Source organism: Vespula pensylvanica, chromosome 17 (genome assembly GCF_014466175.1).
Source record: "Vespula pensylvanica isolate Volc-1 chromosome 17, ASM1446617v1, whole genome shotgun sequence".
In the NCBI taxonomy this organism is placed as follows: domain Eukaryota; kingdom Metazoa; phylum Arthropoda; class Insecta; order Hymenoptera; family Vespidae; genus Vespula; species Vespula pensylvanica.
This window is the reverse complement of record NC_057701.1, coordinates 2,963,509-2,978,704: the sequence shown is the minus strand read 5'-3', so window position 1 is coordinate 2,978,704 and position 15,196 is coordinate 2,963,509. Positions and strand designations below refer to the sequence as shown.

Genomic DNA, 15,196 nt, shown 5'->3' with positions numbered 1-15,196 from the left:
AAAAAAAAAAGAAAGAAAAAGAAAAATAAGATCCTCTAAAAACAATGTAATAATCTTCAAATATGATCCATTAATAAAAATATATTAATCGAGAATCGCATATTATTATAAATTTGACAATTATTTTCATTAGCATCTTTTGAAATTGCCATCAAATTTACAAATCCGTGTTCCGCGTGAAACGTCATCAAAAATTTGGAGAAGAGGAGAAAGACAAAAAAGATAAAAAAAAAAATGATAATCCTCATTTTACAGAAATGGAAGACAATACATCGTGGAAACGAGATCGTCCCGTGTTGTTCGCCGACTCAACTCTCAGCGATACAACTTCTATATGTTCACACTAACAACACGATACAGCAGAAAACCTTACCAAACATGGTAGTCGAGGCTTGTGGTTGTATGTGACCATCACTATTTCAAATAAACGAAGAGACAAAGAAATATAATAGAAGAATAAGAAATAAAAGAAAAATAGGAGAAACAAGAAAAAGAATCGGATGGCTGACACCATCCGAAACTTAAACTTTCCTTTGTTGTATCTTCGAACACATACATATATAAACGAATTTGATACGCAGCATTCTCCAATTTTCCTTCAGATCCATTCTGAAACGAGTGTTCTTCGAACGGAAACATAAAGGCAAACGAAAAAGAGATACGTACATGGTGTGTCCCAAAATATAAGTATAAAATATTTTAAGGGGTTAGTTCCGATAAATTCAAACGATAAAAACGACAAAAAAACAAAAAACAAAAAAAAAGACCAAAAAAAAAACGATTCGTGTAAAAATATGTATATGTTCTATTTATGAGGTACGCGGCATTTATGAGGTTAACTAATAGGTTTAAGAAAGAAAAAAAAATAAAAATAAGAGAAAAGAAAAAAAAAATACAAAGAAGATATTTCATGAAACATTATATAATGAAGAATATAAAAATTGAAACGCTTGAAGAACCTATATAAGGTATCTGTAACTATATTTCTATAAGAATCTATTATTAGAAAACTTACGAATCTGCGAAACGGATTTTCAAATTCGATCTTCTTAAAAACTAAGTCTCACAAGAAACTACAATTTTATTCTTAATTATTTACTTATTCTTTAATGAAGTATCATTTCCTACGTGGTTGTACATAATTTTCGGACTTAAATATATATAATATATACACAAATACACACACTATAATATATATACACACACACACACATACTATATATAAGTATAAGGAATTTGTAGAAATTTCTAGAAACGATTAAAATTGGTCTTCAAATAAGACATTTAGCAATTAAGTAAAATCGAGAATGTTAGCAGTAGAGCCATGGGAAATTAGTAGGATAACATTAGACAGAGAATGTGTGTGTGTAAGAGAGAGAGAGAGAGAGAGAGAGAGAGAGAGAGAGAGAGAGAGAGAAGAATGTATGATACGTACGTTAAACCAAGAATTTCGTTGCGCCATATTGTAGCAACTCATTATAGAAGATACGTTAGGAAAGTAAGTCCTTTGGGATCGAAAAGTTTTGGACGACTGGTGAGAATATCTTTTTGTTGTATTTTCTTATACGACTTTTATATGTATACGTATATGTTTACAATGTATTTATATATATACACTGTGCGTATGTGTCCTTCGTGTGTCCGATACGTGTGATGTGTATATTATATGTATGTAAGCAGATTGTATGTACAACAAAAAGCAATGATAACGTTCGATAACTTTATTTTCAATTTTATTTTCTATACACTATGTGTATATATATATGTGTATATATACATTCAATACATGCATACATACATACATACATACATACATACTATATATATATATAATAATTATTTTCAATATCTTTATTCAGAAATTGTTTTATAATTAAGGAACATATCTGTAATATTAAATACGTTATTATTGCTCGTCTTCTGCAAAATTCAATTACCACAAATATATATTCACCTTTTTGAATTATATTAAGCAAAAGAAAAAGAAATAATAATAATAATCATAATAATAATAATAATCATAATAATAATAAACAAAAGTATATATACGAAAAAAGCTTTTGTAAATTTTGTAAATTAGATAATTAAAATATTTCCAACGACATCGTCGTTGTTGAAGCAAAGGGAAACGATTAAATGTGAAAATGTAAGAAAAGAAAAGATAAGAAAAAATAAGAAAAGAAAAAAAAGGAAAGAAGTAAACCACAGCAGTATTCTCTTAAGCAAATATTTATCAGAGCTAAGCATTTTTTGTTTTGTTTTAATATATTAAATATATATACTAATGAGAGAAGGAGAGAGAGAGAGAGAGAGAGAGAGAGAGAGAGAGAAGAGGTAATTACTATCGGATAAAATGATTTCTTAGAATAATAAAATTTTATCTGCAATAATATATGTACTATCTCTTTGCAAATCGAATTTGTGATAACTCTTAGAATTATTATATCCTTTATTTTTAAATATATAAAACAATGTAAAATAAAGTAATGTAAATTCGTTAGTTTTCGTGCAATATTAATTATTTTATTAAGATTCTACCATCGTCGTTAATTATCTCGATAATATCCAATTTTGTTATATTTTAAGTATGAAAAAAATTCCAAGCTTAATGAGTATATCAACACACACACACAGATGTATTTATATGAATACATCAATGAGATTGCAATTATATTTAAATATAATCGTATCCTGCAATGTGCGGAATACGAATTTCACGCCACGTGGCATATCGTATACGTCGTATATTATATGTATGTATGTATGTGTACATGTTTGTATCTATTTATGTTACATCAAACATTATGCATATACTTGCATCCATAGATATAAGCATGATTGTGATTATTTATATTAGACCCTAAAACTCGACGAAAAGTCAAGTTTAATAACATAACATAACATTTATCATAGAAAATAGATAACGATAAAAGTTAGGCAAAAAACATTTACATTATCTAAAGAAGGAGTGAGAAAGAGAGAGAAAAAGAGAGTGAAAGAGAGAAAAAGATAGGAAAAATGTAAAGGAAAACCGAGCAATGTCAAGGTGAAACATTTTTCTTTTTCTTTTCTTTCCACTTTCTTTTTTTTTCCCCTTTTCATTTTTATGCCCTCCCCCAAGAAATTTTCAACGTCGATATCTTTCCATATGCCTCTATTTTTCTCGCTCGAAAATATATACGATACATATATGTATGTACACAATATTTACGATCTCATTTGCTTAAAAATCAAGAGATATCTTTTTTCATATTATATGTATTTCATAAAGGAAAAAAAAAAAAAGAAAAGAAAAAAGATGATCTTTCATATTAACGTATTAAATATCATATTAATTGGAATATTTCATATTAAAATATTCTTCTTTATACTTTTTCCTAAATGTGTACAATTTCAAATCTTTGAGACATTGTCAAAGATGAATGAAAGAAAAGATCTCTTCTTTTTTAACTATGTACGTATATAATATTTAATAAATAAAACAAGAAACTCCAAATAAATATGATTCTGATTAAAAATGTTATATTAATGAATCTCTTTTTTCTTTTCCTTCCTAAACATATTAAATTTAAATCTTCGAAGAAGATTATAAAAAAGAGAAAGAGAGAAAGAAAAAGAAACAAAAAAAATGGAATTACTTAAAGAATAAAAAAATGAAAAAAAAAAAAAATAAAATAAAAGATCGTTCGAGACAGGTATACAAACGTATTAAAACAGGAATCCCCTTTTTCTATCTACATATCCGATTTATTTATCTATATATTTAAAAAGTAAATAAATAAAATTAGAAGATAATTTTCAATAAAAATCATGTTAATATGTTCTTTCTTTCGAACATATTGTAAATTAGAACAGAGAAATTAGATCATTAAAACATCTCCTCCCCCCCCCTCTCTGTATCTATCTATTTATCTTTCTATCTATCTAAAACCTGAATAAATAAGCTTCAAGATGATCCTCATTAATAATCTCATATTACAAAGTAGTACAAATAGTAATCCTCTATCTCTCTTTCTCTACCTATCTATCTATCTATCTATCTATTCATCTATTTATCTATTTATCTAAAAGCTAAATAAATAAAATGAGAAAATATAATTCTCGTTAAATATCTTATATTAGAAATTAGAAGCCTAATTCTCCCTTTCTCTCTTTCTTCTCTCTTTATCTATCCATCTATCTATCTAAAAACTAAATAAATAAAATAAGAAAATAAAATTCTCGTTAAATATCTTGTATTAGAAATTAGAACCCTAATTCTCTCTTTTTCTCTCTCTCTCTTTTCTCTCTTTATCTATCTATCTATCCATCTATCCATCTATCTATCCATCTATCTATTTATCTATCTATCTATTCGAATCCCTTTCTCCTTCTCGAAAGGTACGCTTTATACGTCGTGCACGGTAGCTCGTAACGCTCGATAAAGCTCTCTCGAGTAAATCCATCTCGCCGGTTTCTCTCCCTCGGCGCCATGTAAATATATCATTCGTGTTTTGCCGCGTAGTGCCACGTCTCTGCAAATGAATTTCCTGGAGCGTTTCCTTCCTCCTCTCTGCGAAGGACAGAATCCTCTCGGCGAAAGAGAGAATAGAGAAACGCCCAGAGAAATAGAGAAACAACGAGAGCGAAAGAGAAAGAGAGAGAAAAAAGAAAGAAACTGAGAGAAAGAGAGAGAGAGAAGAAAAAAAGACAAACAAAAGAAGTACAATCGCAACAACGTGCTAACACTATACGCAAGGATCAAAACGAAATGTACGTCCTTTTAGTAATATTAAGTATAATACGATATAAAGATAATGTTTTTATTTAAATAGATCTCTTTATCAACTCGTCGTCTGAAAGCATATTCAAAAGACTGCTGTTTATTAATCAAAGTTTACTGTTTATCGTCAAAGGGCCGTCAATATTTTTAAATATTTAATCAATATTTGTAATGAAATATCATTAATACTTGATTATTTAGAGTGAGCCAAATATTCATATATTATGCCGATCATTTATCTTACGAAAAATATTTACTATGAATTGATTAATAAACATATTTAATAGAAAATAAATCGAAAGAAAGAAGCGTATTTAAAATCACTCTGTAACTTTGATATCTAAAAAAAAAAAAAAAAGAAATAAGCCAATAGAAATAGTTAATGTAAAACAATTAAAACCTGACAAAATATATGATATTTATATACACGTGTGTATACACGAATTAATTGTCTTACTTCTCGTTTTATATATATATATATATATATATATATATATATATATATAAAGGAGAATTCGTACGAACAGGAATCAATTTTCGAACGATTACGGTTCCATCGTTAAATTTTGCTCTTGGACTCCACGAAAATAGCTACTAAGAAATTCCATCGCAATCAAACACGTATATAGCGTTAACAGTGCCTAGGTTAAGCGCAGAAACTGCGTAATACCTTCTGTCTTCATTCTCCATACATACATATCATTCCAATTCCATGTTTTTCTTTTCCTTTTCTTTTTTTTAATTACGACTTTGCTTCTCTTAAATTCATTTCTTATCGAGTTTTCTCAAAATTAATTTTTCTCAACCGACACTGTTTCTTTCGACTTTTTCACATTCCCCTCTCTTAATATTAGCGACCAAAGCACATGCTCGGCTTGCCCCACCCTAGATATGTTTCTGATTACAACAATAACTCACATTTTGATAGAGATAACCGGCGAACTTACAGTGCGCGTATATTGATATGTATATATATATCTTTACAGATGTACTTACATACATATCCAATGTTCTTCGACGAAGCAATGTCAATGTCGATGTCGATGTCGATATGATGTTAACGTACACTTTCACTTTTTTTATTATCACTTTCTTCTTTAAGCACTGTTAAACTCCTCATGATATGTGAAACGCGCGCGTAAAGTTCGGCATGAGAGTTCGTTGTTACCGTTAAAAAAAACACACATGTATATATAGTAACACACGAATAATTCGATCGGAATTTATTTTTTTTTAAAAAGCTTTATCTCATTATACCAATTTAACAATGAATTCATTATTAATATATATAGACGGAAAGAGATAAGCAAAATATTGATTAGCATTATCCACGATACGATCGTCCACGCGAAACCGGTAGTAGACATGTTATTCATGTTTCGATTATCGAAACGAACCCTCGCAAATTCGATAATCGTATTTTCTAGGGATCGAAGAGAATTGGCGTATATACATGTGTACGAGTGTGTGTGTATGTATATATATATATGTATATGTCATATAATATATGAATACAAATAATGAGGATTATGATAACGAAATATTAATGTAATGTGTTAATAAAATAAATAAATAAATAAATAATTGTTCATAAAATTTGTTAATCTGTGACTGTCATTTGTCTAATATTTCATATTTGAAAGAAATTAATAGATATTGGAAAATATGCAGTATTCAGAGAAAAAAAAAATGATAAATGCATTGAATATAGTCTAAAATAAATAATTAATGATAATAAATATATGGAATGTAACGTCATAGATGTCTGAACATAACCTCCGCAATGATGTCCGAAGTTGATGTTTTTGTTAGTAATTATACTCTCGTTGATCCTGAAATTTATCAACTATGGGTTGATGGGCACTCTTGTAAGTCTTTTATTTATTATATTTGTATTATACGTACCGATGTTTTCAAATACTTTACCAATATTTCTTTAACAGCCAGTGATGCAGTTAATATTTTACAACAGCGTGGAATTTGTATGCAAACTAATGCTCCTCTAGATTTAGTTGCTTCCGATGTTCTTGATCATTATCGTACATATGCTTTGTTGGAAAAATTACTTCATACTCCTACAAAACTTGCTACCGAACAACTGGCATTTCAAATAGAACCTCAAACTAGTCAAATGCTTATTGAAATGTAAGAAAATGATTTTTTATTTACTTATGTATCATAGGATAAAAATTGTCATAGTTTAAATGTTTTTAGGTACTATGAATTTGATGATATTGTTGTTCGAGAACTACTAGGAAAAAAGTTAACATCAAAAAGTAGAAAAGACATGGATGAAGTATCTGAAAAGACTGGAGTTACTTTAAAAAGCTGTCGTAGACAGTATGATAATGTCAAAAGAGTTTTCAAAGTCGTTGAAGATTTACCTGGCTCTCTAGTTACTAATATCAGACAACATTTTCTACTTTCTGAAGATCTTGCTAAGTACATAGAGATTAATTTTATTTTTAACAATATTATTTTTAACAGGATTTTATATGTATATAATTTTATATATATATATATATATTTAAAAATGTACAGACGTTATGCAGCAGTAGTATTCATAGCTTGTCTCAGATTTGAAATGAGCAAAAGGAAATTGCAATTTTTAACGTTTCCTGATTTGTATCATTGTGCAAATAGTATGATGGTAGCATGGACTTATCGATGTGTTGGATCAGAATATTTTGATACAGATCTTGACAGAGAATTCTTGGTAGAACTTGCAGAATGTAGAGTACTATTAGAAAATGATAAACATCACAAACAGTAAGTTATAACATGATTATTATACAAAATGTATATTATGTAATATTATAAATGAATGTTTTTTAGCTTGGTGTGTATCAAACTTAAACCCATGTTACTCGAACGTTCATATCAAGAGGTTGATACAAATTTCCGTTCTTACTCAAGAGCTATCTTAGGAATAGGCTGTAATCTGCATAGATCTAGAGAATTAAGATTTTTCTTTTTAGAATTAGTTGAAAGGTGCATAGAACCATGGAAGCAAGTTAATTGGTCACATACTGATCTTAGAAATTTTTTATCTGTGTATACGCAGTGTGCATTGGATATGGATGTGTTAAGGTATGAATATTTATCATTGAACTTTCTGTAAATGCAAAACTTTTCTATAATTGAAAAATACTTTTTTTGTAGAGAAATTGAAATTAGAGATGCATTTGAACGCTACATGACAGTCGTAACATGTTGCTTATTACGTATGTATCACACATGACTAACAACCAACACTGAAATAACAAACAAAGTAAATGTGATAAATATTTAAACATGTAAAAAATACAGAAGCGAAAGACAAATTAGTGATATGTATATAACAATTTATTACTTCTTTGTAATAAATAAGCAAATGCAGCATGTTGATGTGGTTTTATATCAATGGTTTACAAGAGTTTGGTATATTTATGTGTTATAGCCAAACTCATTAAGCAAAGGCAATTTGCAATTTCAAATATGGCAGTATATTCGTATTTCTCATATTTACAAACATATTATATAATAAAGATTTTCAGATAATACTTCCACATGTAAAAAAGAGATAAAAAGAAACTGCAAAGCATAATTTAAATATAATAGCACAATTTAACATTGAAGAATATATATCATTCAATAAATAATATATTATCCTACAATTGATTTTATAAATATTTAATGTGATTGTATTTTTCAAGAATATATTATTATGTGTATATCGTTCATTGTTTAAATATTTACTGAAACCTTATGCATATTTGTATAAAGATTGTATAATTTATTAATCCCTGTAATCATTAAATTAATGTGTGTTGTAATTAATTTTGTTTAAAATCCATATCTTGAACATTGAAAAGATGTTCATCAAATTGATCTTTCGCTGAATAATTGTTCTATTTGTCTTCTAGCTTTGTACTTATTATACGTATTTGTTTACGCATAAAAATTTTAAAGTAAGGAGACACTAAAAGTTCAATATAAAGGAAAAGGAAAAGAATTAAAGGATATTAATTGTACCTAAATATTTCTACCGTTTACTACTCTACCCCTAATAATTTATTTACAGCAAATACTACATCGCCGCCTTGTGGTAAAGCTGCTATTTCCAAACTTTTAGCATATGGCATAGGAACATCAGCACCTGTAACACGGATTACTGGTGCATCTAAATGATAAAAGGCCTCACCTATAAAGATAAAAAGAAAAAAAAATGTATCAATATACATTAAATATTTAATATCAATTAAAACTAAATGTAGATATGGAAAATGAAACTTACTTTCAGAGATTCTTGCACTAATTTCTGCTCCTATGCCACATTGTGGCCAACCCTGCTCTACGGTAACACAATGATTTGTTTTCACTATAGATTGCACAATAGTATCTATATCTAATGGTCTAAGGGAACGAAGATTGATTACTTCTGCTTCTATTCCCTTTCCAGCAAGTTCATTAGCTGCTTCAAGAGCTTGTTCAACAGCCTTGGAATGTGCTACTAAAGTAACATGATTTCCAACACGTTCTATTTTTGCTTTACCTATAGGTAAAAGGAAATCTTTATCCAAAGCTTGGTCAGACATAGGATACTGAACTCCATAAAGGATCTCATTTTCCAGTACAACAACTGGATCAGGATCTCTTATAGCAGCTTTTAATAAACCTTTCGCATCTTCACTATTATAAGGCGAAACCACTTTTAAACCAGGACAATGACTATACCAAGCACCAAAACACTGAGAATGTTGAGCTGCTACACCTGCAGCTGCACCATTTGGACCACGAAAAACAATAGGTATATTAACCTTTCCCGCAGACATATAAAAGGTTTTAGCAGCAGAGTTAATTATTTGATCGATTGCTTGCATAGCAAAATTGAAAGTCATAAATTCGCAAATCGGTCGAAGGCCAGCCTATTAAATTTAATTAGAATCAAATGAAAATAAAAAACATCTTATGCCTGTACAAATTATATAAAATAATTACTTACCATTGCAGCACCAACAGCAATACCAGCAAAACCAGCTTCTGTGATTGGTGTATCAATGACACGTTTATCCCCATACTTTTTCCAAAGACCTCTAGAAACTTTGTATGCTCCATCATAAAGTGCTACTTCCTCTCCAAGTAAAAATACTTTCTCATCTCTTTCCATCTCTTCATCCAGGGCAGAATTCAAAGCATCTCTTACAGTCATCTATAAATACATGATTATATAAATATATTAATATAACTTGAATAAATGAAAATGTTTTGAGCATAAAGCTAGCATATCAGTTATAACATCCAAAGGAATCTAAGGAGTTCTTTTATCAGCGCAAAATGAACGTTACATCGTTGGAAATAAAAATGTGTGACCTTCCCTGTCCTTGGACAGGCAATACTGTTAGATAATCATTATTTACATAAATAACAAATTTCAAAACTGTTATCGTTAGAATTATTACGGAAAAGAGTCCTACAATTAAAATAGCTGTAGTTTTAGCGATATACGAGATATCTTTAAATATAAAGACATCTTAAACGTAAATTGAAGGTTATGTTTTAACAATATGTAAAATATGAAAGAAATAATGAACCTGTTGTGCTGGCGCACATTTTGATGTCGAAAACGATCGTCGTGCGATCCCTCTCAAAGCCGTCTAAAAAAAGAAAAAAAAAAGAACAATGATTAGTGAAATACTTTCGTTATTCAAATAGCTGACGTCAAATGTTTCTTACTACTTGAATCATGTGTGCCTTGTCGAAGTCTTGTATTTACCGTAAGCATTATTAGGCCTTCTAAATGGAACAAACGAGCTCGAGTGGGACAGCACTGACTATTGTCACGATCGTTATACGTTCGTCTTGCACCTCGTGTCTTTCGTCGGGGGTCTCTAAATCAGGATTCCAATTATTTTTTCACTACTCCACCAGAAACATGAACGTAATGCATGTATTAATGAAGCCAAGGTCGCCATAGGGCCGATACTTATGAAATACGTAGATGTGTTCGTAAAACGATACCAATGATTTGAAAACGAATAATCAGTGATTGTTAAGAACATGTAGGGAATTGTTTTTGATTCCAACATGTGTAATCAAAAGTTACTAATTGTGACCCTAAACCAATTTTATCCGAAGATATACGACAGTACCCACTCTATTTAATACTGTTTCTGTTTGCTATATTTCATGCTTGAATTTAAAACAATTGAATATGATGTTTTGTCGCTAATCTTATAAAAACATAGTTCGTGTGTCGCATAGATTTTCTAACCTAAAAAAAGCATTATGTACAATATTATGTATAAAACATCGTGAGCATCAATAATATTATAATCTTTATCATGACAGAACAAGGTATAGAATTAGTATATATTTGATTATTAAAGTTTAATATTTTCTTGATTTGGTCATACTTGACGTAATCATTATAATTTTATGTCATTTTTAGATTTCTTTTTACATGTAAAACCTTTCTATACATATGTAATGACAGCCTCGAAATACCAATAGTATTGTTAAGATTATTATATTTTATTTGTATATAGAATAATTATTTTTTATTGTTTTTATTTTATTCTTGACAGAAATAATGCCAGATATTGAAATGGATGAAACTAGTGATGCAGATAGTGGTGATGATTGGAGTGAAACTAATGAGGATATTCAAACTATTATATGTCTTTTTTGTAAGGATACTACAGATGGAATAACAAATGCATTGAAGCATCTTGAAGTGCTTCATAATTTTGCTTTAAGAAATTTTATAACAAAGCATTCTCTCGATTCATATTCGTATATAAAATTGATCAATTTTATTCGTCAAAAGAACATTCAACCTGAACAATTAAATACTTTATGTATAAAAGATTGGCAGGACGATGAATATTTATATCCTGTTATAGAAGATGATCCATTGTTAATGTATGGTAAGTTATAAAGAATCTATAATGTCAGTATGTTGTTGGCTAATTGTATATTAAAATCAAAATTAATGTATAGCAGTCGTTTGTAATTTGATCTGTAAAATTGTAACTCTATTATATATCTGTTTATATGTTTCAATGTGATATAGTAGCATCTTATGCAGTGTGCTATGTATAGTTAACGTACTAATATTACACAAGCAATAAACAATGTATTTGCCAACATTTCAATGTTAATTAATCAATCATAGATTTGATATAATATATTATATGTATAGGAAAATGATGCATGCAAATGTTATACAAATATGTACCAAATTATGTTATATAAATTCGACATAATTCTGATATTAATTGGCATAATATCAGGTGAGATTAACAATGTTAATAAAATGGATAGTTCTCAGAACATGCTTCTATGTGTACTGCTACTAATAAGTGAAAAATATTGGATAATTTAATTATTTTTATGCAATGCTAGTACGTATGTTTATTGCTAATATGCTAAACACAATATTTCTTAAATAATTTTTTCATTAATTCTTACAAATATTAAATTCTCACTTAATAATTTTGAATGATAACGTTTTACGCGACGTGTGCATGTACACATATACATGCATATGTCTGTACAAATATTTTTTTTTTCTTCTTTAAGATATCGAAGATTTAGAAAACAAACCTGTAAACACTATTAGTTACACTGTAAATTCAGAAAATGGGTGCGTTACTTTATCGGAAGCACATTTTGCTGAACTGCAAAGGACGATTCAGACACTTAAAGCACAACTAGAACAACGTGAATTAGCATGCTTTTTAGCTAAACAGGTATCAAGATGTGATCATTGTATTGTATATGATTTTTTTTATCATGCTAGATATATTCTTATAAAGAGATTCAAATTAATATATTAATACTATTTCAGCAAGTAAACGAAATGATAGAAAAGGCACAAAAATTAGTTTTGGATGATGAACAAGAAAATATAGAGGAAATAATTGATAAAAAGCGCAATTCGCGCACAGATGAAGGATATTTTAATACATATAGTCATTTTGCCATTCATCATGAAATGTTGACAGTATGTATATATGTTTTATATAATTTATATTATAGTATATTATATTTTGTATAAAATATCTTCTGTGTAAGATACTATATAAATAATATAAACAACATATATATATATAGATATAAATATATATAATATATAAATAATGTCATATCTTTTATACAGGATAAAATACGAACGGAGAGTTATCGTGACGCACTGTTTACAAATTCCATTAGATTTAGTAACTGTATAATGTTGGATGTAGGTTGTGGAACAGGTATCCTGTCTATGTTTGCAGCAAAGTCTGGTTGTCGCAAAGTTATCAGTGTTGATCAGTCTGATGTAATATATCATGCTATGGATATTGTAAGGTATCTTTAATGGATAAAACAAATAAAATATAAATTTTATTTTTTTACATTCATAAGATATTGGATAAAAATTTAAACATGTGTTAATCTTAAGCTCATATCTGTTGCAGAGAAAACAATCTAGATAACATTATTACATTAAAAAAAGGCCGCTTAGAAGATATTACACTTGAAGAAGAAAAAGTAGATGCAATTATTTCTGAATGGATGGGATATTTTTTGTTATTTGAAGGAATGTTAGATACAGTCATTTATGCAAGGGATCATTATTTAGTTGCTAATGGTATATTAATGCCAAATAGATGTTCAATGAGTATAGTTGGAAGTGGAGATACACGTAAGTAATACGGTACTATTTTTAATTGATATTCATTTTCCTAATATTTTTGAGTTTATACAAGGAAGTAAGAAAGATGAATTAATTTTTAGAAAGATATGTAGATTTGATTGATTATTGGTCCAATGTCTATGGTTTCAAAATGAGCTGTATGAAAGGTGAAGTTTTGAGAGAACCAAGCATAGAAATTTGTAGGTCTGAATATATTATAACTACTGCTGCTGAGATTCAAACATTTGACTTATATACAGTCACTACAGATTGTGTGAATTTCTCAGCGCCTTTCAACTTAATTGTGAAGAAAACTGGATCATTGACTGCAATAATTGGTTACTTTGATGTATTTTTTGATTTAGAAAATTCTGTCAGTTTTAGTACTGGTCCAAATGCTTTACCCACGCACTGGAAACAAACAGTATTTTCTTTAAAAGAACCTATTAGCATAACTGAAGGTAAGATCGAAATTGATATACATATTTCTAACATTATAAATCGCAAGATTAGAAAAAAAATAATATAAAATCATTGTTATAGGTGAAATTTTAAGTGGTAAATTGATATGTCGCAGGCATGTCAAAGATGTTCGTGGTTTAATCATTACCATCCATATCAAAGATATTAGTCAAGTTTATTATATGGATTAGATATAATATATGCTTTTGCATTACAAGTTTATTCAAAAATTTGTATTTTTATCGAATTAATATTCTTAGTGTATTTATCCAACTTTTTTCTTGTTTTTTTTTTCTCCTTTTTTTTCCTTTTTTTTCAGTTTTTAATACATGCATACAATAACAAAAATAATGATGTTTAGATATCATCTAGGAGTCACTGCCATCTTAGAACATGTTTTAAAACTTCTGTTTTAAACAATTTATACATTCCATTATGGATTGTATTGCATAAAATAATTTCATATATATTAGAAAAGCACAATTCTATTTAATTTTATTGATTCTGAAATTAAGAGAAGGAAAAATTCTCATAACATTGTACGCTTAAACAAAAAATAGTCATGCAATTAAACTAGATTCATCATAAACACAAGTAAATATCCTTCTAAAATAACAGAATCAAGAAAACCAAAATAACGAAAATGAGTGGCCTTAGTTTTTCATTAGATATAATAATTAGATTACAGTTTAAATAACAGTTCTACTAATAATATATATATATATATATATATATATATATATATATATATATGAACTGTTAGTATATTAAGCATTGCTTAATTCTACCACCTTATATGCCTTAGCTTTATTCTTGTGGACCATTATTTTTTCGAACTATTATACATTTGCTATAAAGTTACTTTTAGTAATTGTAATGATATAATAATATTATCACAAAGATTAAGTAAGGTAGAATTAAAGTAAAATATTTTTTAATAGCATTTAACATGTAATAAAATTTGCATGAAAACTTTTAGGTCTATTTCAATATCTTCTTTCGTGAAAATTGTTAGGTAACATACTATATAAAAAATATTACATGCCTATCTATAAAATTAATAATTCATTTAAACAACAACATTATATTCTATTACAAATATTAAAATTTAACAAACAAAATTTAAGTAATAAATCGAAGTTACTATTTTAGGCATTATGAAACAATTAATATGATCTTATTGCAATATACTATGCTACAATTTTTCTTCAACGAAATTAAAATTATATACATATATATATATATATATATATATATATATATATATATATATATAATACTCCTGGAAAATATTATTTAATAAAAGTTATTAA

The 15,196-nt window shown here is 28.1% G+C and overlaps 4 protein-coding genes across 9 annotated transcripts in view; 3 read left to right on the top strand and 1 right to left on the bottom strand.

The window, feature by feature from the left end:
* LOC122635157 (growth/differentiation factor 8) overlaps window positions 1–799 on the top strand; it is a 13,844-nt gene extending 13,045 nt beyond the window's left edge. For both annotated transcript variants that reach the window (XM_043825032.1, XM_043825031.1), the window contains exon 4: window positions 256–799. In XM_043825032.1, the coding sequence (XP_043680967.1) occupies window positions 256–408 (153 nt within the window). In that variant the 3' untranslated portion in view covers window positions 409–799. The remainder of the gene's footprint in view (window positions 1–255) is intronic.
* Window positions 800–6,384: 5,585 nt separating this feature from the next.
* On the top strand, window positions 6,385–8,382 carry LOC122635156 (acidic fibroblast growth factor intracellular-binding protein). 4 transcript variants are annotated; one of them, XM_043825030.1, is made up of 6 exons: window positions 6,386–6,630; window positions 6,706–6,907; window positions 6,977–7,204; window positions 7,304–7,531; window positions 7,598–7,852; window positions 7,925–8,382. In XM_043825030.1, exons 1-6 carry the CDS (start codon window positions 6,546–6,548, stop codon window positions 8,001–8,003), a joined length of 1,077 nt encoding a protein of 358 aa, XP_043680965.1. In that variant the 5' UTR covers window positions 6,386–6,545; the 3' UTR covers window positions 8,004–8,382. The 4 variants fall into 4 exon arrangements, with proteins under 4 accessions (XP_043680962.1, XP_043680964.1, XP_043680961.1 ...); XM_043825027.1 differs by having other exon boundaries at window positions 6,385–6,630; window positions 6,977–7,531; XM_043825029.1 differs by having other exon boundaries at window positions 6,385–6,907.
* Window positions 8,383–8,783: 401 nt separating this feature from the next.
* LOC122635158 (pyruvate dehydrogenase E1 component subunit beta, mitochondrial) lies at window positions 8,784–10,677 on the bottom strand. Of its 2 annotated transcripts, none has more exons than XM_043825034.1 (5): window positions 10,518–10,677; window positions 10,336–10,398; window positions 9,747–9,953; window positions 9,039–9,669; window positions 8,784–8,945 (listed from the first exon to the last, which is right to left on the bottom strand). In XM_043825034.1, the coding sequence occupies exons 1-5, from the start codon at window positions 10,524–10,526 to the stop codon at window positions 8,797–8,799; spliced, it is 1,059 nt and encodes a 352-aa protein (XP_043680969.1). In that variant the 5' UTR covers window positions 10,527–10,677; the 3' UTR covers window positions 8,784–8,796. The 2 variants fall into 2 exon arrangements, with proteins under 2 accessions (XP_043680969.1, XP_043680968.1); XM_043825033.1 differs by having other exon boundaries at window positions 10,478–10,648.
* A 162-nt stretch (window positions 10,678–10,839) lies between these two features.
* On the top strand, window positions 10,840–14,901 carry LOC122635155 (protein arginine N-methyltransferase 1). Its single transcript, XM_043825025.1, has 8 exons — window positions 10,840–11,098; window positions 11,329–11,670; window positions 12,326–12,495; window positions 12,594–12,749; window positions 12,906–13,093; window positions 13,204–13,430; window positions 13,523–13,882; window positions 13,965–14,901. The coding sequence occupies exons 1-8, from the start codon at window positions 11,086–11,088 to the stop codon at window positions 14,072–14,074; spliced, it is 1,566 nt and encodes a 521-aa protein (XP_043680960.1). The 5' UTR covers window positions 10,840–11,085; the 3' UTR covers window positions 14,075–14,901.
* The last annotated feature ends 295 nt before the right edge of the window (window positions 14,902–15,196 follow it).

Coding starts and splice junctions, on each gene's coding strand:
- LOC122635156 (XM_043825026.1), top strand. CDS start 6,546: ATGATGTCCGAAGTTGATGTTTTTGTTAGTAATTATACTCTCGTTGAT. Junction 6,908..6,976: donor AGTCAAATGCTTATTGAAAT/GTAAGAAAATGA, acceptor AAATGTTTTTAG/GTACTATGAATTTGATGATA. Junction 7,532..7,597: donor AATGATAAACATCACAAACA/GTAAGTTATAAC, acceptor AATGTTTTTTAG/CTTGGTGTGTATCAAACTTA.
- LOC122635158 (XM_043825033.1), bottom strand. Junction 9,670..9,746: donor TTGCTGTTGGTGCTGCAATG/GTAAGTAATTAT, acceptor TAAATTTAATAG/GCTGGCCTTCGACCGATTTG. Junction 8,946..9,038: donor TAGTGCAAGAATCTCTGAAA/GTAAGTTTCATT, acceptor TTATCTTTATAG/GTGAGGCCTTTTATCATTTA.
- LOC122635155 (XM_043825025.1), top strand. Junction 13,094..13,203: donor CATGCTATGGATATTGTAAG/GTATCTTTAATG, acceptor TATCTGTTGCAG/AGAAAACAATCTAGATAACA. Junction 13,431..13,522: donor AGTTGGAAGTGGAGATACAC/GTAAGTAATACG, acceptor ATTAATTTTTAG/AAAGATATGTAGATTTGATT.